Consider the following 23362-nt stretch of genomic DNA (forward strand, 5'->3'; position numbering starts at 1 on the left):
AAAGAGGTTTGCGATGTGCTGGAAAGCGAGATTCAGCTGGGGAGGTTGAGAGCAGAGGCAGAATTTGTCACCTTTAAAATTGTATTTGAGCACATGGTTCCAACCTGCAGGCCAACTAACAACCGAAAACACCTTCCTAACTCAGGCTGTTGGGAAATTACTGAGAGGGGAATGTATGTTTACATTAAAGTAGAGGGGAAGGGATGAATTAGCTTGGACTGTTCTCTTGGCACTTCATACAGGCTGCGCTGTAGCAACGTCACCAGAGGCCTGAAGATTGGGCCCCGGCTCACCATTAGAAATTCGAGGAGCAAGCCTTTACGCCAGACAACACGGTTTCTATTTCATACATCAATCCTGCCCATCTGTCTGCTCTTTGTCCTTCAATCCCAACTCTCTCCACAAACACAGTCGATTTCTGAAGCCATTTAGAAAACTCCCAAGCTGCCAATCTCCATTGGAAGGGGACAAGGGCAGCGAGGGTCAAAAACAAAACACTACCGCTGCTGGGCATCTGAAATTAAAACACTAAATGCTGGAGTCTAGTGCAGGTCTGGCAGCATCTGTGGAGAGAGAGACAGTGTTAACGTTTCAGACTGATGACCTTTCATCAGCTGAGACTGAAAGGTTAACTTGGTTTCTCTCTCTCCACAGATGCTGCCTGACCTGCTGAGTGTTTTCAGCGTTTTTTGATTTTGTTTTAAGAGTGGCCGGTGCATCACCTCCAAGGCGCACATCATCCGGACTCGGTGCACACGTTGCCGTTCCTTCACCGTCGCTGGGTCAAAAGGCAGGGAAACTCCCTACCCAACAGAGTTGTGTGGGACCAATTTCATTATGTGGGCTGCAGTGGTTTCAAGGTGGCAGCGCACCACCACCTCGCCACCACCAGGGGCAACAAGGGATGGGCAATACTTGCTGGCTTTGGCAGTGATGCCCACATCGCAAGAATTAATTAGACAAGAGATATGGGATGGAAGGAAAAACAAACATTTGACGAAAGAACTCGGAAAATAAATGGCGCCAAAGTTGGATTGATTTCAGTGGTAACCCCTTTAATTAGACTGCGGCGCTTGACTTCAAGATCCGATGTTGGGGGATGCCTACGAACACGTTCATGAATGTTCGTGCATAATTGGCCCAACACCGTTCACACCAGTAAAGCAACTGAGCGACTTGGCCGGATAAACTCACAAGCAAATCAGTCCATAAGACATAGGAGCAGAAATTAGGCCATTCGGCCCATTGAGTCTGCCCCGCCATTCAATCATGGCTGATAAGTTTCTCAACCACATTCTCCCGTGGTTCTAAAAACATCACTCACCTCTGCATCTGGCCGTAGTGACCTCAGGTAGCTCTTCAGGTCCCCGCGTGTCATCAGTTCCATAATAACCAAGGTTGGCTGCCCTTGGGATACTACACCAAGCAGACGCACCTATAATACCAAGAGAACCAGTTAACTGAAGCAGGTTCTCACCACTAAACAATTAGTAACCTATGCTGCACCTTCCAGCAGTTTTTGACTGCCACGCCTCTGACGTCTTTCCATTATAAGAGAAGTGTTTTTTTTATTATTATAGTGCCTCATCACCATCTCTAAGTGCCTGCCATACAGTAAGTTACTTCAGGGTGCTTTGGGGCGTTGTACTGCATAAAGGGATGACACCAACGCAAGTTGTTGTTCAACGTTGTGACTGCTCTATCGGTTCAAACAAAAGAAAGGGAGTAGGCCATTTGGCCCCTCGAGCTGCCCTGCCAGTCAACAAGACCATGGTTGATCTGATTGTGGCCTTAACTCCACTTTCTTGTCTGCCCCTCATTACCTTTGACTTCCTTGTCAATCAAAAATCTGTCTAACTCAGCCTTGAATATATTCAATGACCCAGCCTCCACTGCTCGCTGGCAATGACCCTCAGAGACGAAATTCCTCCTCATCTCCATCTTAAATGAGACCCGTCTTATTTTGAAACTGTGTCCCCTAATTCTAGGTTCCCCCCAACAAGGGTAAACATCCTCTCAGCATCTGCTCTGTCAAACCTCCTTAGAATCTTATGTTTCGATGTTGTACAGATCAAAATCCTTTCTCCTGACATAATCCCAAGTCTGGCATGCTCAATTTCTGAAGTTAATTACCTAGAATCCGACAGAATTCATTAGAGAAGGTGCTACACTAGCCCCCTGGGAGCAGAATCTCTGTCTCTCTCACTATACGTACCACATGATGACAATTGAACTCTTTCATCACCGATGCCTCATTGAGAAACTCTATGCGCTCGCGCATTGTGGCTGACTCATTCACGGTTTTGATGGCCACTCTCGTCTCCGGGTCCCCCTTCACCACGCCCTTGGCAATGCCCTCGTACACCATCCCAAAGGAGCCTTGGCCCAACTCGCGGCTCATGGTGATCTTCTCACGCGGGACCTCCCACTCATCCGGTACGTACACTGGAACAAATAAGAGGACACCTCAATGAAACAGTGAAAACAAGGACATGACAAAGCTTCTGGTTAACTGTCCTTTTGGGGAGGTGGGGGGGCAGGTAACGGTAGATGGGGGCAAATGACAGGAACTTGGGACCAATTAAAATCACACAATCTTACAATGCAGAGAGGGGCCTTGTGGTCCATCGCGACTGTGACACCTTTTTAAAAGAGTGACCCAATTAGTCCACTTCCCTGCTTTCTTCCCATCTTTAAGTATTTATCCCATGCCTTTTTTTGGAAGTTATTACCCAATCCGTTTCCTCCGCTGTTTCAGCATGTGCGTTCTGGATCATTGCAACTTGCTGTGTAAAAAAAACAAATTCTCATCTACCATCTGGTTCTTCTGTCAACATCTTTAATCTCTGGTTACCAACCCTCCTGCCTGTGGAAACAGTTTCCCCTTATTTACTCTACCCACACATCTCAATTTTAAACATCGACATGAAAGCTTCCCTTAACCTTCTCTGCTCGAAAGGAGAAATACTGAATGACTAAAGTAGACACTATCTTGGCTTTCCTGTAAACTACATAATGGCCACCCCATCCTTTCTAAACCGTTTTTCCAATCTAGATTAAGGTTTTGGGGCCCTCAAAGTAAAGGACGTCAATGCACACTGCCCCAGGGTGATGCTGAATTAATTCAGGCGTTTAATGGTGTTATTGTGTTACAGGATGGAGCAAAAGCACGGGGAAACTGTTCACGGCCAACAAAACAGAGGAGCAGGCTCAGAGGGCCAAACTCCTGTACATAAGCGAAACATGCAGATGCTGGAAATCGGGAAATAAAAACAGAAATCGGCGGCAGGTCAGGCAAACATGTGCAGAGAGAAACAGAGTGTGTTTCAGGTTGATGACCTGCCATCAGAACTCCTCCGCTCCCTTGTGACCATCTCTCACGCCCTCCCCGCAATTACTCGCCCACCAACTCCTCCCCCTCCCCCACCGCTCCGATGTGGCGAGCAGTGTAGTTTTGGATCAATACTCACTGTCAGCAGCACTGAAATACTCTGGGTTCACAGACGCGTACAGGACTCCATTGGGAAGTCTGTCACTATTTCTGCACGAGAGAGAGAGAGAGAGAAACATTCGTAATAACTCAGCCAATATCATGATCTCATGCATTTCTACACTGAAATGATATTCAGTCATGTGAAGGGGCCAACAAGAGAGTCTTCACTTAAAGCTAAACCCTTGAAATGACATTCCCTCCCTGTTATCTATGAAAAGTGCTGGCCTTAAATGGACCTTGGATAGCTGCAGCAGCACTAGTTAAGGTTAATAGGCAAGAGAATAGGAGATCCCAAGTCATTGTCAGAATGCTACTGCCCTGGGAGCCCACACAGAATATAAAGTTCCCTTGAACAGGCAACATACAAGTAGGATCCGCGTTATCTCACAAGCACTGGAGACCTCCTTTAACTATGATGCTATTACTCCTGTGGTGTATGTTAAAATGATTAAGTTCTGACATACAAGCATCCATTCCTGTCCCTGCCCAGCCCAAACCATCAAAAATGCAACACTGCTCATTCACCTTACTGTTGTTTATGGGATCTTACTGTGTGGCAAATGGTTGTCATGCTTGCCTACATCATAGTTACCGTTCGGAGTGCAGTCACTATGTAGATGCAAAGTTTCTCTGGGACATTCGAAAAAGGGAAAGAGAAATCTTGCATTGATATAGCGTTGGGACATCCCAATGAATTATCCTTTTCTTCCCCCCCGCCCCACCACCACCCCAACAAAGTGCAGTCACAGTGGTTACGTAGGCAAACATGGCAGCCAACCGGCCTCAGAGCAAGTTCCCCGAAACAACGACGAGGTAAATGTTGAGTTGTCCCGGAGTGACAGGTGATCAGTCACCGCCCCGATGGGTGCCTCTGTGGGCCCTTGTGCTGAAGATGACAGCGTTAATTAATGAATTCATCAATTCTGTGTTAACTAGTGAATTCACTTCATTATGGATGAGGTGTGTATTAAAAAAAAATGCCAAATAAAAAATCTCTAATACTCAAGTGCATGGGGGTCATGGACGAAGTTGAATACTGGGAATCAAAAACTGTTAAAGCAGCTGGATAAAGGCAGGCTGTATCTAGGTCTCACTGTCCCAGAAAATGGCTTACGGAAGGTACAGAATACATTATTGGTTAGCATTGTTTCTGACTTTCAGCATCCAGTCTAATCGAGGCTGACCCCTCGGAGCAGTCCTAAGGGAGTGCTGCATTGTGAGATGTGCTGCCTAAGACACTAAAGCTGAAGTCCTGTGCACTCGCGTGGACAGACGTATTAGATTTTGCACTGGTCTATTTAGGAATATAGAATGGTTACAAGACAGGAGGCCATTCGGCACATTGTGTCTGTGCTGGCTCTCTGCGAGACTCAACTCAGCCAATCCCACTCCCGTCTTCTTCGCTTTGCTCTTCAATGCATTTCCTTACAGATTGTTATCTACGTGAAGAGAAGGGAGTGTTCCCCACATTCCTTCCTCAATCAACATGACCAGAAATAGTTTGAATGGTTATTTGTTCACCTTAAAGAAGGTTAAGGGGAGTTTTAGTAGAGGTGATCAAAATCTTCAAGGGTTTTGATAAGAGAAAATAAGGAAAAATTGTTTACAGTGACAGAGGGGGTCAAAGGACACAGATTTAAGGTAATTGACAAAAGAACCAGAGGCAACACGAGTCACGCAGTTTACTCGTGAGCTATTATGATCTGGAATGCGCTGCCAGAAAGGAGAATGCACCAGTTGATTGTGATTGACAGTTAACTGCCAAGCACCGTTTGCAATTTAAACCATGCAGTTAGACTCTGATTGGTCAAGGCATTGCTCTGAGGAATGAACCAGCAAATGGCTGTCGTTTATTTTGTTTAGCTGAAACAGGCGCACTATGCGCACGTGCTCTTTCTGTTTGCAAAGAACAGGGCCCTGTGTATTAATATGTGCACGAGAAGCTGCGACAAAAATGTCTTTTTTTTAAAGGCAATAATCGGATAACCCTCTCAAAAATCCGGCACAGACACAATGAGCCAGCTGGCCTCCTTCTGTGTTATGATTTGCATTTTGCAAGAGCTTGCGTGTAAATTGAAGACCGTGCTGGCTACATAAAAACAGTGACCACACTTCAAAGCAATACTTTGGACATTATGGCTTAGATTATGTTGTAAGCGGTGAGGAGACACTATTCATTGTTGACCATAAAAATAGTCATCCACAATGAATTAAAAGTGCCTTAAAGCCTACATTTTCTCTACTCTAAATTTATTTATAGTGGATTTGAGCAACAGAGCAGAAAGTCAGCCAATCAGATTGGAGAATTTTCACAGACATCAAAACAGGAAGTAAAAAGCATGGAATATAATTCACATTGTGATCATTGTACAGAAAGGAAAATAGGGATTCGTTCATACACATGGGATTGAGAGAGAAGCTGAATTATCAACTTAAAAATAAAATAAACAATTTTTTTTTTAAATGCAACGTCTGAATGTTTATCTGAGGGAATGAGACACCACATTTGTAAAAATAACTTTTCAGGCACAGAGGTTGTTCGGCAGTAATAATGACTTAGTACACTCTTAAAACTGAGTTAATCCTGAGTGAACAAGGCTTAAAATTTTCATTGGTTTCTATAGGAAGAGTGAAGCATAAAATACCGACTTCTGTGGTAATTGTATCTGCAGCAAAGATTGCAACACCACCACCCTGTGGAGGAAGAGCATGTCACTGGCAGCAACTTCCCAGTTTTCGCATTGAACACCGCATGTGCAGACGCCAGAAGTTGCTGCTCATTTTACACAGTAACGATGGCTAACACTGGATGTTTCACTATCATTACTACCTCAAACTCTGAGCCTGTATAAGTAAAAATTAACTTTCTTTCTACAAGCAGACAACAATAGTGGTGGGGCAAGAAAATCAGGTGGCAGACTGGTACGGAAACTGCTGTGTGGCAGAACGGAGGGAGTGCAGCAGGAAAACCTTGGCCTATTTTACCTAAGGCCGTAGGTAGGTCATTTGTGTGCGCAATAAAAGGTTTATTCAGATATCGTGAACATTGCACAACAACATGGCATGAGACAGATCGATTCCACCAGGGGTGGTACGAGGGGGGGAAACAGAATCGGGAGGGATAGCGTGAGGGGGGTGACAGAGAATCGGGAAGGGCAACGTGAGGGGGGGTGATAGAGAATCGGGAGGGGCAACAGAGAATCGGGAGGGGCGAAGAGACAGCGGACGTGCAGAACCACAGCAACAGTGGTAGATTTAGACCAATGCCAAATAACAAACATTAACTTGTCTGAGGTAACTTAATAGGATTAAATCTTACCTCTTCTTGTTGAAGAAGTACAGAGTTAACACCAGACTAATTATCACCAACATGACTGCGATGGGCAAAGCAATGACCAACTGCATGAGATTATCAGGTCCAGGTGCTGTTGAGACAGTTTAAAGACAAAACATTAAAGGTTTCTGGGTTACTTTTTATTCGTTTGTCCTCTCCAACTCCGGATGGAGATGGTGTTCGATAATCAGCTATCACCCAGCAGGATTTCAGGCCTCACTCTGCCGATCCTGCTCCCTCTGTTGGATTCCAGGCTCATCCCATCACCTGCGCCTCCAACTCAGGATCTGAAAACTGTGGAATCTCTCCCCTTCCTCAACCTTCCCACCCTCCCATAGCCACAGGGCTTGTATTGCCCTCGATTTCAACTTACGCCATTCACCTCACCTTGTCTTATCCTTCCCAATGCTGTCGCACTGTGGGGATTGGCTGTCTTCAACAAGAGCCCCTAGAACACTGAAGAAACAGCTTCTGCCATCAAGGTGTTCGTCAACTGACTTAGCCAGCTGTGAAACCATGACATTACATAGCTCAAACCTGGGCTAAGAGGTGCTCTCACAGCAGGAATCAAATGGAGGATTCTAGAACACGGCCCAAGGAGCTGTAAATGTTTAATGCGTTTATGTGAAATGCTCACGTTCCTCATCTAAATAGGGTGATCATTCACTGCCCACCTTTCACTTTGGCTTCCTGTGACCACAGTGCATAGCTGAGACAGGCAAGCCCCTTAATGGTTTTTGCACGTTAATGATATAATCACAGCTTAGCATTCCTTGAGACAGGATTAGAGCCAAGTTCGCACTGAGCAAGCGTGAGCGAACAGTCACAAAAGCTCTCCTTCAGGGGACATGAATCATGTTCTCTGCTCCTGTACTTTGTTTGCTTCTGTAGTAACCTGCTCCCGCGATCCTGCAACGTTCTGTAGAAGGCAGCGTACAATTCAATTTTCAGCCACCCCTGCACCTCCCACCGCCCCCCCCTCAAAGCACAGCAAGCGTAAGCGCCAATTCATTCCACCATTACAGTCCCCTCCCCCACGGTTACCAGTCTGTGCCAGGGTGAGGCGCCACCAGAGCAACCACAGGTAACCTGCCAGCCATCGTGCCAGGGCTTCATAAACAATGGTCCTGAGAGTTATTAAACGAGGGGGGAGGATTTTTTAACAACAGGGTCAATTCTCAGGATGTGGGCATTGCTGATAAGCCTGGCAGTCATTGCTCATCCACATGTGCCCTTGTTTGGATACAACTGGGTAGCTGTCTAGGGGACTTCAGAGGGTGGTTGAAAGTCAGTCACATTGGTGGAGGTCACAGAGGCCCACACTGGGGAAGGACAGCAGGTTTCCTTCCCTAGAGGACATTTAAATGGCGTGTGACAAACAAGACATCAGATGGGGTTTTTTTTAAAAGCAGCAGTATCAGGGCCACGTTCGCTGATACAGCTTTATTTAAATTTGTTTCCAGATAGGATTCGAATTCTCAAACTGGCACAGTGGGGTTCGAACTCATGTTCTCTGGATTGTCCATCCAGATTTCTGAGCCGTTTCCCCAGCTCTCTGGATTACAAATTTAATAACAGGGCCCATGCATTGCTGTACCCTACGGCAGTTATCACAACCCACGCTGATGGCATCCAGTCCCTTGTCGGAGTGGGGTTCAATAGGTGAGGGCAGCCGTCTCTGGTATTCAGCCTAGGCAGCCATTCGTCAAAAGTGGCAGGCTATTCAACTGCAGGGTGCACCACAGTTGAGCCAGCACGCACATCTCACCCAATTTGAAGAGGTGAGATAAATAACGTTCCAGTCCAGGGCTTCGATATTGGAGGACGATTGTCCAGCAGGCGGGTCTGGGGAGCAATAAGGGGCAGGGAGCCTGGTTTGGGGGTGGGGGGGGGGGGGGGGGGTGCTAGGGGGTTAAAATGTAGCCCCAATCGCAGCTTTCTCAGCACAGCCTGGGTTTCAGAACTGCAGCCCTCCAGACTGTGCTGGAGCTCATGTTGTGGCTGCCATTTATTGTTAATCCCAAATCATATTTACAAAGTGGCCAACCAACAGCAAACACTTTGGGAGTCAAGAGAGAAATTGATGCAATTGCCAAAGTGATTATTGTAAATAGCAGGGTTGAAAGAGGACTCACTTTACTCCAGCTGTGGTACAATTGCACTAAACCTAAAATTTGCTTTGTGCTGTAGCTTTAGTCATTTTTTTTTCCCTCTCTCAATTTGAAGTTCTTTTTAAGATCAGAAATGCCGCACGTCTACTTTTCAAATATCAAAAGCTGCAGCAAGAACTTGCACCTTCAGCAGCGAGCAAAACCAACTGACGCAAACAGATCAATCTGGGTTTGTGTAAACAGCCCCTTTGGGGCTCCCTATTCTCCCTCAGCCTCCCAGCTCCATGCCACATGCATCAAAAGCGTAATCTGATATAGTGAGAGAGATTGGTGACGTTTGACATGCTCTGGGCCAAGATGCAAAACACAAGCAGTAACTACAACCAGAGCGCGCAGCACATTATATGATTCACAACGTAAATGGGGAAACTGGTGCGGCTTGACCTTAAACAACCTACTTGCAAAAAGCTCCACATCCAGCTATTCGCTCAGCTAGTAACAGGAGGAGGCCATTCAGCCCCTTCAGCTTGCTCTGTCTTTCAGTTAGATCCTGGCTGATCCGCATCTTAACTCTGTCTACTCATCTAGGTTGCATATCCCTTAATACCCTTGCCTAACAAATAATCTCATCAAAGTCTTTTCAATTGATCCCACAGCCTCAAGAGATTTTTGAGGCAGAGGATTGCAGATTTCCACTACCCTTTATTGTCTGAAGCAGTGCTTGACGACAGTGCTCCCTGAAAGGCTCAGTTGAAGTCAGAACCTCCTTGATGGCCTGGTGGTCATAAGCACGCTACAGCCTGGGCCCTGAGCAACTAGCTGGGGTGTTCCCGTTCGTCCTTTGTTGGATTAGATCTGGGTCAGCTACAACGCTGAGTGCCTAGCCAGCTGCAAGCCCAGTGTCTTTTGGGAAACACCGCACCGAGGGGCTGCCAGTGCTCGTGGAACTGTACCCTAGACAGAGAGGAAAACCACAAACTCACCAGAATCTCCTTCACCCCAGAAAGCTTAACTGTTCCAGTACCCCCACCCTCACCAACAGTGCGGAGATTCGGAGGTTTCAAACTGACTTGTCCATGCGGAGGTAACATGCTTCAGTTAACAGGGCAAGAGCAACACAATCAACCCCAAGTACCTGACAGGCTAACTCAATCATCTCTTGGAGCTGCAGCTTTCACAAATTCACGCTATTCCCTTGGGGAACAGTGCGAAGCAGTGCAAGGATCTGCGGGTCGATGGACAGCCCTTACTTGGCGCAACGTCAAAGCTCCATGCACCAAAGTTTAGGCCAGCGGAATGTCCACCTGCCAGGAGCTCCCGCAACAAAGATCACCCAGACCCCACTGGACACCAGTATCTCACTGGATACCAACAGAGAATTCAGAGGCAGGGCTGCCCAGGGCAAGGGTTTGCATCAGTTGAATCAGAGGCAGGAATGCTACCACGTAGCCAAAGGCTGGCTCCTTCTCAGAGCGAGGTGACCATTTAAGCACCGTTTTATTTGTAGGTTCACTGGGAACTGCATCTAGCCCACCTGAACTCACTCCACAGAGGACAAACAAGACTTTCATGCCATGAATGTAGTCTGGACTGCATTCAAATCAGTTACAGTCTTCCACAAAGAAGGAGTCAATATTGGACAGTGAAACCACCGGAGATGCAAACATTAAATAAAGGAGTTACTCATCCAGCCCCCAGGCCCTGGAATTTCAATGTGACTCACTGGGCAGCATTCTCATGGCTGAGTCAAAAGGTTGCGGGTTAAATTCCTAATGCAGGACTTCAGCACACACTCTAGGCCGATACTTCAGAGCAGGACTGAGGGAGGGGCTCCGTGTCACAACCAAGGAAGAGAAATGACGGAAACTTAAAAGTAGCTGTCTGCTGCACACAATGTTAAACAGAGGTGCTGTCTGCTGGTTCTATTTGCTTAGGCGGATGTTACAGACTCCAGGAGCACTCACTCAAAGGAAGCTCACCCAGGGCTCTGGTTAATATTCCTGCCTCGTTCGTCTTTTTGAGAGACCTTGCTGCACACGACTGGCTTCACATAACAACGACAGCTGAACTTCAAAAACAATTCACTAAGACTTGAAGCGCTTTGGGTGGAGGGGTGAACATGATGAGGTGTTACTGGAAATGGAAGCTCTTTGGCAAGGAAGGCTGCTCGTGACTTACGTTTTGCCTTTATGTAGAACATCACTGGATCAGTCCAAGAGCCATTGCCAGACAGCGAGGTGGCTCGCACCTCCGCAGTGTAATTCCCAGGGCTCAGTCGATCGAGTTTGCAGCCACCATTGTGCAGCTTGTACTGCTGCCTGGAAACACACTCCTGCTGCACCTGTGAGGCACAAGAATAGATACGATTGCACAGAAGGGCCTAGAGATAGGACAGAGCACAGCATCTAGGTACAGCCAACAGAAACAGAACGTAACCACATTAAAAGCCAATTATACAGGAGCCTTGCACTGTGCGCCATTGGGAAATCTCAGCTAGAACAATCAATGCCTTGTCAACTGTTGGAGATTCTTCTCTCACCTTTGGCCTCCAGGTTTTACGGGCGTAACTTTTATGGTCTTAAGTCAGTACTAAGATATGGAAATGTCACTCTCAGCTTGCCTCTCTTTCCAATTCTCCCATTCTACATGCTCGTCCTCATCCATGCATCCTCACTGTGCCCTCACTTGCTATTCCCACTCTCAGATCCAAGTCAATTCTATGGAGTTGGGGGTCTGGAGCCCTAATTATTCTCGTTAAGGCTGGGGTGAAGAAGAATTCGGACAAGTGGAAAATATTCACCATCACTGCACTGATTTTTTTTTTGTAATTAAAGGATGCTGACGCTTATAGATAGCCTTGTTCAGAGTGTTGCAAAGTAGAATATAACTAAAATAATCGAGCTTCTAGCCAAGTCTCGGGTCAGTGTTTAACACCATCAGCTGAAAGAAAGAAATGATAGAGACAGAAATGAAAAATCACAGAGAAAGAACGATCAGATCATGTTTTCAGGATTTCCAAACCACGCAACCAATGAAAAGACTCAAAGTGCAGTCACAAGATCGCCCAGTTAATCAGCTTTTGGATGCATTAGTTGAGGGGTGAATGTTGGTCAAGGCGGAATCACATGTGCCATGGGATATTTTATATCCACTCGATCAGGCACGTAGGGAGGTCAAGGTTTAAAATATCATCCGAAAGATGCCACCACTGACACTGCAGCACTCCCTCGGTGCTACACTGAAAGCATTGTCCAAGATTACGGCCTCAAATCTCTGGAGGGGAACTTTAACCCACAACCATCGACTCGGAGGCAAAAGAGCTACAAACTTGCCTGCTGAGCTGACATGTGGGAGCCAGTAAGACTTGGCAGGCAAAGGTAAACAGGCGGGCTTTTAACATCCAATTAACAAAGGGGATGAAAATGGTCTTCAGCTAATGTGCAAATCGACAGCCCAATTTACACCTTGCTCAATTTCATTTTACATTAATGGATTTTTTTTAAAAAGTGCATAAAAATATGCTGATGTGCCGAGTGTGTTTTGCAATGTAAACCAATTGTACCTCTGAAGAGTCAAAAGGAAAACAGTGATGATAAAGTATCAGGGAGGGTCCTCTCTGCTTTGATTTAGCACACAGGTTAATCATAAACTGTCACTGAAGCCGAGGGTATTCTGAAGTGCTTTGTTAAGCCAAACGAAAGGAGTTTCACCTCAATGAGAGGCCGTGAACCACGAGCCCTCGAGAAGCTGGTCTGAAAAGTTGCTACCCCCACAACAGAACCAGGCAGCTGGGCAGAGCAGGGTACAGGCTTGCTGCCCGCGCCCTTGTCTGGTGCTGGTGAAACCTTCCGGCACCAGGAATCCTGAGATCAGGTCCCGCCTGCCACTTATAAAGACCTCCAGAGTCAGCCCGACTCCTCAAAATTCCGGTCCAACGCTCCCAAGCTACAACGGCCACCCGGTCGACCACCACCAGGGCATTAGCAGCAAAACGTGGAACTGAGCAGAGTTAGTGATGTCACAGCAAAAATTTAATGCCAGTTTTTCTCCAGTATGAGAATTTCGAAGATCGAATATCTGGTCAATGGCGATCCTATCACCACATGCCCGGAATGAGTGGTACCCTCTCTGCCCCCATCTACAAGGCTTAGTATAGCATGGAAAATGACGCTTTGATGGATTCAGATGTGTGGCATGTTGAGGAAGATAAGCAGTTAAACCCAACAAACGATGGCAAGCCAAAAGCAGATTGGGGCAGGAATGGAGAGCGATTTCACTTCACCAAGAGCCACCCGAGATTCAAGAGGAATTGAGTTCGTATTATGAGGAAATCTCAAGCGATTTGGGCTTATACTCATTGGAGCTTAGAAAAATGAGAGGTGATCTTACTGAAACGTAAAAGATTCTGAGGGTGGATGCTGAGAGCATGTTTCCCCTCCGGGGGGGGGAAGAATCTAGAACTGGCACAGTTTAAAAATAAGGGGTCTCCCATTTTAGATGGAGGTTAGGAAGATTGTCCTCTCTCGGAGGGTAGCTAGTGTTTGGAATTCTCTCCCCCAGCGAACACCGGAGGCTGGTTCATTGAATATATTCAAGGCCAAGTTAGACAGATATTTGATTGAGAAGGGAGTCAAGGGTTATGGGGGGCAGACAGGAAAGTGGAGTTAAGGCTGCAATCAGGTCAGCCATGGTCTTCCTGAATGGTGGGGTAGGCTCCAGAGGTTGAATGACCTACTCCTGCTCCTATTCCTTATGCTCATGTTCATCCATGAGGGTGGAGCTGGACAAAGTACTTTTATTTCAGTCCTTTGCGGGCAGCAGCATGTGTGCTTTGATTCATTCTCGAAGGGCCAGGTTTTTTTTTTTGGAACTAACACCTTGTGCGTTGGGGCTGCAACACCTTTCCTGTTCCGTGAAGGTTTATCTTACCTCACTGTCCCCACGGCTGTACCTCACTTCGTACATCAGGATCAGCCCGTTTGGACCTGGTGGTTCTGGCCACTTGAGGTAAATGCTGACTTCATCGTCCCCGGGCTCCCACATGACAAGTCCAGGTATATTATCAGCTTTTTCTGTGAGAGAGAGGGAGAGAGGGGGAGGGAGGGAGGGACACACAGGCAATCATAGAATTTTATCCTCTGTATTTCACATTATAAACTTCCTTGTTTTTATTTTCGGTTCTACACTGGAACTTAACCCACTCTCAATCAGATCAACATCTAGGCTTCTAGGATTACTTGCAATAGTACCACTGCAGCTCACTTTCACATGTCAACTCCCAAGTCGCCCTGAACCCAGGTCATTTATTCTTTAATTCACCAACTTCCTTTTCCCTTATGATCTGACAGAAAATGCATTCGTTCCTTGAATCTCAAAAGGGCCTCACTCCCTCTGCTCGTATTCACCCAGCTAGGGTTGGTTGTCGGCCACCCACTGCGAGATGCACCACCTTTTCCCCCTGGCCGCTCTTTGCGACCTCAGCCCTCCACCAAAGTTTCTCAATGAGGAAAAACGAACGAGGATCAGGCTGGTTGGCTCACCTGCTGGCATGGTTCTCGCAAATACAAACGCAGAAACACTGCAGCCGAGTTTGAGGGCTTCGTGGTTGCACGCGTGAATGTCGACACGGTACGTGGTGAAGTGCCGCAGGTTCGAGATCACCGTCCTGTCCTTGTACCACACTTTGCTCTCAAAGAAGGTGTAGTCCTGCTTTCTCTCTGGGTTGGAGCTGTTCCCGTGCTGCTCTGGCACGGCCGTGTTATTGGCAGGGAGGGTGGCGTTCGCTATTCCAAACGTGTCTCTGCGCTTACGGGACGGCCTGGTGGAACAGCCATGCAGACAAATAAGATACTTGAATAGGAGATTTTAGCTCAAGGCGAGAGACAAAACGCAAAACGTTGAACATTCGGCGTCTGACAAGCCAAGAGGGCATCACACGTCAAAAATACCAACCAACCTTCGACAGCACCTTTCAAACCCACGACCACTACCAGCTAGAAGGACAAGGGCAGCAGATGCATGGGGGACTCCACCTTCTGGAAGTCCCCCTCCCAGTCACTCACCGCCCTGTCTTGGAACTATATCGCCGTTCCTTCACTGTCGCTGGGTCAAAACCCTGGAACTCCCTCCCTAACAGCACTGTGGGTGTACCTACACCACATGGACTGCAGCGGTTCAAGGCAGCAGCTCACCACCACCTTCTCAAGGGCAATGAGGGATGGGCAATAAATGTTGGCCTAGACAGCGACACCCACATTCTGTGAATTAATATTTTTTTTTTTAAAAGTTCTGAAATTTCCTCCCACCTCCATTAATCTCCCTATGGAATGCAGTGACTTGCCTTGGCACGGTGAAACATCGGCTAACTTTAGCTGTGATTGGCCAGAGAGCATTTCAGGCTCTTTTGGAAGTGTCAGACGTGGCTCAATGGGTAGCACTGTGGCCTCAGAGTCAGAAGGTTCAAACCCCACCTGATCATCGACTCCAGTGCAGTACAGAGGGAGTGCTGCACTGCCCGAGGTGCCATCTGTCACATCCCACAGCACTGTTTTAAAGAACGAGAGAGTTTACCCCAGCGCGCAGTCAGATTTTTACCCCTCAATCAACATCACTTCATCGGGACATTGTCTATTTGTTGGAGCTTGCTGTGCACATACTGACGGCCACATGTCCCAATTTGGCTACAAAGCACTTTGAGACATAAAGGCTTAAATAGAATTGCAAGTCCTTTGTTAAATTGCGAGGCAGGGAGTATGTCAGGGTATTCAAACTTATGGAGAAGTTCCAGCCAAGAACAATTCTGTGCTCATCCGAGATCTACAAACAGGAATTTAATGTATGGACGAAGATATTAACTCAGGATGGGATTCACTGACTGATTATTTTAATTCATTGGAATAGTTTTTAAATAAATATTTTAATTAGTTAAATTTCTTTGATTTCTTTCTTTTATTGTTATTGTTCAGTGATATGTAATTTTTAAAAAATGAACAAGTAATGGCCACAAATTAATTTCCATATGGACAATAAAGTAAAATTAAAACATGCACTCGCCAACAAGTGCCCCGGGATAGCTACCAGGAATTCTCTCCCAAACCCACGTCTAAAACTGGTACCCTGGGTATGGTCAGTTCACTTAGCACAGGCTGTATATCAAACCCATCATCAACTTCTATGCTCATCTGGCAAGAAAGATAAAACGGAAATCACACCTCATTTCCAGAAATAAAATTGGAAAAGGCAAAATTAAATATGCACGTCAAATTATAACCAAACGCTTAAGAAATTCCTCTTGAATGTTTTGGGGGAACTACGATAAGACCAGAGCCATTCAGGTCATGTTAAATGATTGCAAACACTCTCCGTAACCATGCCTGAAGTTTGGTAAGATGCTGCCTGCAACTACTATGAGTCAAACCATCACTATTATGGACAGTACTTGTTGCAATTTCCAATTGATTATCAGAAGTTTGTTGCTCCCTTCTGAAGCTGCCTTATGACAGAGTACAGCTCCTTGGGTTGCTGCTGAGTTGAACAAGCAGGCACCTCAGTGGGTTAGACTGGACCGAGAGTCAACTGGGTATCCAACTATTGCAGGGGAATTGGCAGTTGATGTGGAATTGGAGGGCACTGAGTCCAAATGTAGCAGCTGAATTATTTACCCCATCCCGTCCCCAAGCTAGTTTGCCAAGTTTCAGGCTCATATCTGGCAGAAGGCTTCCGAGTTGTATCCACGTTTGCTGGTCATGGCCATGTCTTCGTTGGGGGGTCTATGACTTGCCTTGGTTGAGGCTCACAGTCCAGGGTCACCCACGGGGAGAAACATTCTTGCCGTTCACGATCTTAGGGCACCCCAAAGTGCTTTACAGCCAATGAAGTACTCTTTGAAATGAAAATGCAGTCACTGTTGTAATGTAAGGAACGCGACAAGCCAAATTTGCTCTTACTAAAAGCAATGTGGTAATGACCAGATAATATCTTCTTTCAGTGATGTTGGTTGGGAGTGGTGGAGAGATCTGGGAACCACAGATCCAAAGACACCTCCTCTTCTTCCTGAGTTACACTCCCCACAGTTCACATCTCAAATTACTCGTATATTGGATCCCAAAATGTTATTTCCTGAAAGAAATCTGCTTTTGCATTCGGATGGATCAATGCTCTCAGTTTCCGCCTTCTACTCCCTAGAGAAGCAGCAAATTAAATCAACCTTTCCTGAATGCTCGCAGATTGTGGGTTAGACATGATGCTGAGCTACCCAACACAGTGCACGGACAATTCAACTTGGCCCAAATTTTCTACTCTTCTTCCAAATAGTGCCATGGGAATGATTATGTCCAACTGACGTTTAACATCTCAGTTCAAAGGCAGCATCATCAACAGTGCAGCACTCCCTCAGCGTTGCACCGGGAGTGTCAGCCTAGATTTTGTGCTCTGGAGCGGAACTTGACTCCACAAGCATCGACTTCAAGATGAGCGTGTCGCCCACCGACCCCTAGCTGGCGTTGCTCTGTTGGGCAGAGTTGTCCGTGCTCTTGGAGCAATTACTTCAGAAAAGTCAGCACCTCCAGGAGAGCAGTGGAGAAAATTTGGCAAAAGAAAGTGCATTACTAAGCACGAGTGCGTGAAATTATCAGAGTCTGCCATTACAATTTCAAAAACATTCACCGAGCAGAATTACCATTGCACCACCCCCCAAAACACCACACCAGCCTCATCACACCCACCCCACCAATTGGGATAGTGCAGCGCTTCCTGAACGTTTTCCTCATCTTAAATGCCTCAGACTTTCACAAAACTATAAGAAATAGGAGTTGACGACCATTCGGCCCCTTGAGCCTGCTCCGCCATTCAATATGATCATGGCTTCAACCCCACTTTCCCGCCCACTCCCTATATTCCCTTGGTTGCCTAAGAGACCAAAATTCTGTCTACCCCTGCCTTAAATGTATTTAAGGATGGAGCACCCACTACCTTCTGGGGTAGACAATTCCAAAAATTCACAATCCTTTGAGTGAAGTGACTTCTCCTCATCTTAGTCCTAAACGATCGGCCCCTTATCCTGAGACCGTGGCCCCCTGTCTGTGTTTTAGATTCCCCGACCAGCAGGAACAATCTCTCAGCATCTATCGTATCAAAGCCCTTTCAGAATCTTGTAGGTTTCAATGAGCTCGCCTCTCATTCTTCTCAACTCCAGAGAATATAAGCCCAATTTACTCAGCCTCTCATCATCGGACAGCCCCCTCATCCCAGGGACCAATGTACTGAACCTTCGCTGTACAGTCCCCACTGCAGGTATATCCTTTCTTGAATGCGGAGACCAAAACTGCATACAGTACTCCAGATGTGGTCTCACCAAAATCCTGTACAATTGTAACAAGAATTCCTTATTCTTGGACCCCAATCCCTTTGCAATAAAGGCCAACATGCCATTGACCTTTCTAATTGTTTGCTGCAACTACATGCTAACTTTCTGCTTTCCTTGGAACAACAACACTTACAAATTTCTCACCTTTTAAAATGTTTCACAGCTTTAAGAGTGATCCTGAAGGGGAAGAGGGGGGTGGGAAGGTGAAAGGGGGTAACCTCATCTGTTGATCAGGGGGTATTAGCTCCTGAGCAGGGTTGTGGGGGGAGAAGGAACTTCAGCGAGGTGAGACTTCTTTAAGCTGCAGGGTCAAACATCTACCTTTTCACAGGTTTTCTTTTTGAAGCAATCAGATCTCAAAAATCTGTCCATTAGACCACACCCACCAATAGACAAATAGCTAGTATTTAAAGGGAGCCTCGCAGATGTTAGCACTCAGTCTGTTCTCCACAGCAGGCATTGCTGCTTTGGAGCTCGCAATTATAAAATCCCATCTCGTGACCCCAGCGGGGGTCACCACCCGCAGTTTAGGAAGCCCTGGGGTAGGGAGAGCAAGAGAGAGCGCGAGAGCGAGAGAGAGCGCGAGAGCGAGAGAGAGCGCGAGAGCGAGAGAGAGCGCGAGAGCGAGAGAGAGAGCACGAGAGAGAGAGCGCGAGAGAGAGAGCGCGAGAGAGAGAGCGCGAGAGAGAGAGCGCGAGAGAGAGAGCGCGAGAGAGAGCAAGAAACAATTTCCTCTAGGTGGGGAGAGTCCACAACAAGGAGGCATAACCTTAGAGCCAGGCCATTAAGGGTGATCTCAGGAAACACTTCTTCACTCACAGGGTAGTAGAAATCTGAAAGTCTCTCCACCCCAGAAAAGAACTGTTGAGGCGGTGGAGGGGAGAGAGTGTTGATGGAAATCTCAAAACCGAGGTCGAGAGATTTTTTTGTAGGTGAGGGCATTCAGGATTATACAGCCAAGGAGGGTAAGGTGAAGTTAAACTACAGACCAGCCATGATCTAATTAAATGATGGAACTGATTCAAGGGGCCGAATGGCCTATTCCTTCCGCTGATTACCGCTGGAAAACGCATGTGCTGGGTTTCAGGGGAGGCCAGGAACAGGCTCTGCTGTGGTGTCTTTCCTTCCCCTCACAGTTCGCCAGTGGAGTTATTTTGAGGGTTGTCAAGACTCTCACAGGCGCAACGGGCACTTGGCTGACACGCTGAAAGGGTCAGAGCCTTCGGGGGGAAACCTGAAGGGGCAAAGTCTCAGTGCACGTGAAAACATTGGGAATACTGAGGCTTTTACAGCAGCAGATATATTAGATCGCAGAGAACTAGCTTGCTGAGGAATGCATTACTTTCATTTTATTTAATAAGCAGCCTTCAAATAGCCAATTAAATAATGAGAACTACACTGCACCCACTTGGACTGGCCTGTCAAACTGATTAGTTGAACATTTAATTTTATGCTGATTAAAATTAGCAATTTACTGACACACAGCTTTTCAGTTTAGGTTCAGTGCAGATAAAAGTTAACAATGTCATATTGAGAAAATGATCAATGAAGACAAGCTCTTGTTAATCTCAGGAATGTGGGCTCCCTAGAGTATTTAACTGGCTTAATATCTGTTAATGAAGCTTCTTATGAATATGTAGGTTTATCAAAATAAAGGATGACAATGCAGAGAAAGATTTTTGCACTTAGAAACATGGCCCCAAGATCCATCGAGCTCTCCTCATACTGTGCTGGTAGGCACAAAATAAAACAATAATGCAGCCATTGATTAATCAGAGTGATCAATATGTCTACAACAGAGCCTGGTATGAGGTGAGGAAAACCCCCAGTGGTGGAGAGGTTTGGGAACCAGAGATCCAATGTCACCTCTTCCTCCCAACCACGTTACACTCCCCCACAGGTCACATCTCAAATATACCGGATCCCAAAACGTTATTTTTCAAGAGATAAATCAGATTTGCATTCAGATGGATCGATACTCTCAGCTTCTACATGCTTCTCCCTAGAGGAACAGGACTTTGCATCAAATTACATCAACCTTTCTTGAATGCCTGCAGATCGCGGGTTAAGACTGCTTTACATAACGGAATTCACTCCCAGCACAGTCGCAGGGGCTCTACAATACCGCCTGTTATGACGAGGCAAACATTCATTTCACCATTGTAATGCAGAGACATCCAAATACAGCAAAGGCACCTACACAAGAAGGAAGTGTGAAGTTTTGGCCAGGAATGGTAGATGGGTTCACTTAAGAAACCAACTAGGTGTTTTACTGCGATGGTGCCAAGAGACTGGGAGATTGGGTTTAATGGGCGGAGGAGCCTTTTTCATGGTGGGATTGTCTTAGGCCTTCTAGGCTGGAGCAGAGGCTAAATTTAGTGGCTGACCAGAATTGTCAGAGAAATAAGTTCATCTGAGATGAGGAAAAATTAGTTTTCAATCCCCTAATTAAAAACTATCTGCCTCACTTCTTGCTTTAATTGGGTCAGTTATATCTTCACTGCCGGCATTAAGTTGGCTGCTGTCTAATCAAGAGGCGCTCATGAAATACGGCTGGCTATCCTCGCTACTCACTCAGGCTTAAGCAATGACTTCAAGATGACAAAGGTGGGAAGGACTATCTGTTAAAAAGGGGGCATCACCGCTGGGGCCCAATCCTGTCCTGATCCGAGATCCATAGTTGCACTAGCTAGGAAGGCCCACTGGGTATGGATGTGGAATGGGAATCTTGGTGGATCTCCCAACAAACCCCATGCTTGAGAGACGCTGAGCCTGCGTAGAGAGTTGCTGTGTCCCAGCGGCCAGGAACAGCTAACTCAATAAAGACTGTGATGGAACCGAGGGCTCTCTTGCTGTGTGGGGCTCGGAGCCACACTGGACAGGGCATTTACTGCTGGGCCACTGAGGATGCACCTTAAAAAGCTTCTTTTACATGCGAGTTAATCATACAACACTGAAGCACAGCTCAAACTTAGGAACAAACCAGCATTAATTAAAAAGCAAAAAAAGTCATTCATCCCCCCAAACGCCAACTGGGCCAAGTCACTGGCTTGGGGGTGGGACTGCACCCCAGAGATCACAAAATTTCAGTTCTCAAGAGGGACACAGTTTAGGCAACTATCTCCCTCAGTGTCCCCAGGCAGCCAAGCCTGAGCATGGAATGGAAAGAAGAAAACTGGGTGCTTCACAGCAGCTTTCCTAATATGGCAAATATAGGAATCCAAATTAGTCGGACTCCTTCTGGGCACCAAGCCTCAGGGAGGACATATAAACCTTAGACAGTGTCCAGTTCACTCAAATGATTCAAGGGATTAAAGGGTTATATGATGCTGTCTTGTGGTGCAGTGGGTAGCGTCCCTACCTCTGGGCCAGAAGCTCCGGGTTCAAGTCCCAATACAGGGCTTGATGGTCATGGGAGCTGCATTCAGAACGTGGCTAAACAGGTTGAATATCAGCCTGTAAATCCTTCCAATACGCCCGATGGCACGTGGTAAAGAGTGATGGAGTCTCCTGGTCAGCCATACTGCAGAAGGCAACAGCAAACCACTGCAGCGCTTTGCCGAGCATAATCCTAGACCAATCCAATGCCCATGGTCATCAATACCCTCTTAGGGCATGGTACCTGGAGGAGGTGGAGGATCATGACGCTCGATTGCATAAACTTGGCTTGTATTCACTTGAGTTTAAAAGGCTAAGGAATGAAATGATCACAGTTTTTGAACATGATCAAGGGGATTCACTCGAGTGGATGGGGAGAAATTATATCCCCTGCTGCGGATAGCCCTGAACGAGGGAGCACAACCTTACAATTAGAACGAGTCCATTTAGGAGCGAAATTAAGAGGCACTTTTTGACACAAAATTTAATGGAAATCTGGAACTCTGCCTGTACCCCCACCCACCCCTCCAAAATGTTGTGGACTGGAAATTGAAACTTCCAAGACAGAGATTGACAGAGGTATATTGGGTTAAGCGTCTCAAGGGTTATGCTAGGAAGCTAGATTTAAGACACAGATCAACCATGATCTGACTGAATAGCAAACAGGCTGGAGGGGGGTTGAATGGCCTCCTTGGGCTCGAGGGAAAACAGAGGGTGAAGTAGAATGTCTGCATTCACTGAGCTTCATTCAGTATCTACTAAAAAGGCAAGTCAGTAGGCTGGGTGCAGGAAGCCGCAAGACATGCCAAGCCCCACTGAATTCAACATGAAGCCACTTTGCACAACATCTTATCCTGATCCCAGGGCCTACACACTGGGCAAAACCTATCACAACACAGCACGGATTTGATGATTCAAGCATGTTGACAAAAGAGGCGGAGACTCACAATTCCACTTGGGAGTTTAAATAAAACCAAGTTCACGATCGCCACTGTGATCTAAAGGCCAGAATGACCTCCTAATTCACCATTAAATACTTCAGCCAAAGGCCCCATTCAAAGTCGCATTTAAGAACAGCCACTTTTATCTTGAAATCGTCTCCTCTCGTCAAAGCGCCAACATTTACCAGGTACGGGTTCCAGGGAATCTGGCAGGCTCCCACCACCCCCTGGGAGAGACCATTTCTCACGCGTGAACCTAATGAGCGAGAGTCGCCCAATGGTCCCTCCCAGGGTCAGAGGCCAGCCAGGTGTCTGGCCCGAACCCCTGCTCCATCCTGAATCAGCACCGGGCATTAAATCTGCTCCCAGAAGCTGTGTGTAATCTCCGGCGGAGAGTGCAAACAAGTGGACCGTATCAGTCTCGGCCGATGCAGCTTACCCCAGGGATCTACAGATCCTCATCATCAAGGTTGAAGAACATGAAAGATGGTCACTTGAGTGAGGCACCAATGAGCCGAATTGTAATCCACTAGTCAGTAGAAAGTATGGGTAGCAGGAAAATCGGGTGGGGTGGGGTTTACAAGATAATTGACTATAAAAGGCATCACACTGAGAATAATCTTGTCCTCACCTCATGTCTCTAAACACACACACAATTACAAAAGGAAGCAGGGAGCTCTGTCCAGGTATGGGAAATAGCAGCTTCCTTCTCAGTTTTCTTGACAATTGAGCCTCGATCGA

The 23362-nt window shown here is 46.7% G+C and overlaps 1 protein-coding gene across 1 annotated transcript in view; it reads right to left on the minus strand.

The window, feature by feature from the left end:
• The window catches only part of igf1ra (insulin-like growth factor 1a receptor), a 228607-nt gene that overhangs the window by 16242 nt on the left and 189003 nt on the right, over window positions 1-23362 (minus strand). The window contains exons 11-17 of the mRNA XM_078532356.1: window positions 14479-14756; window positions 13868-14010; window positions 11117-11279; window positions 6813-6918; window positions 3471-3541; window positions 2216-2445; window positions 1325-1435 (exon numbers count right to left, since the gene is read on the minus strand). Coding sequence (XP_078388482.1) covers window positions 1325-1435; window positions 2216-2445; window positions 3471-3541; window positions 6813-6918; window positions 11117-11279; window positions 13868-14010; window positions 14479-14756 — 1102 coding nt within the window. The remainder of the gene's footprint in view (window positions 1-1324; window positions 1436-2215; window positions 2446-3470; window positions 3542-6812; window positions 6919-11116; window positions 11280-13867; window positions 14011-14478; window positions 14757-23362) is intronic.

This window comes from Cetorhinus maximus, chromosome 30 (genome assembly GCF_964194155.1).
Source record: "Cetorhinus maximus chromosome 30, sCetMax3.hap1.1, whole genome shotgun sequence".
Taxonomy (NCBI): domain Eukaryota; kingdom Metazoa; phylum Chordata; class Chondrichthyes; order Lamniformes; family Cetorhinidae; genus Cetorhinus; species Cetorhinus maximus.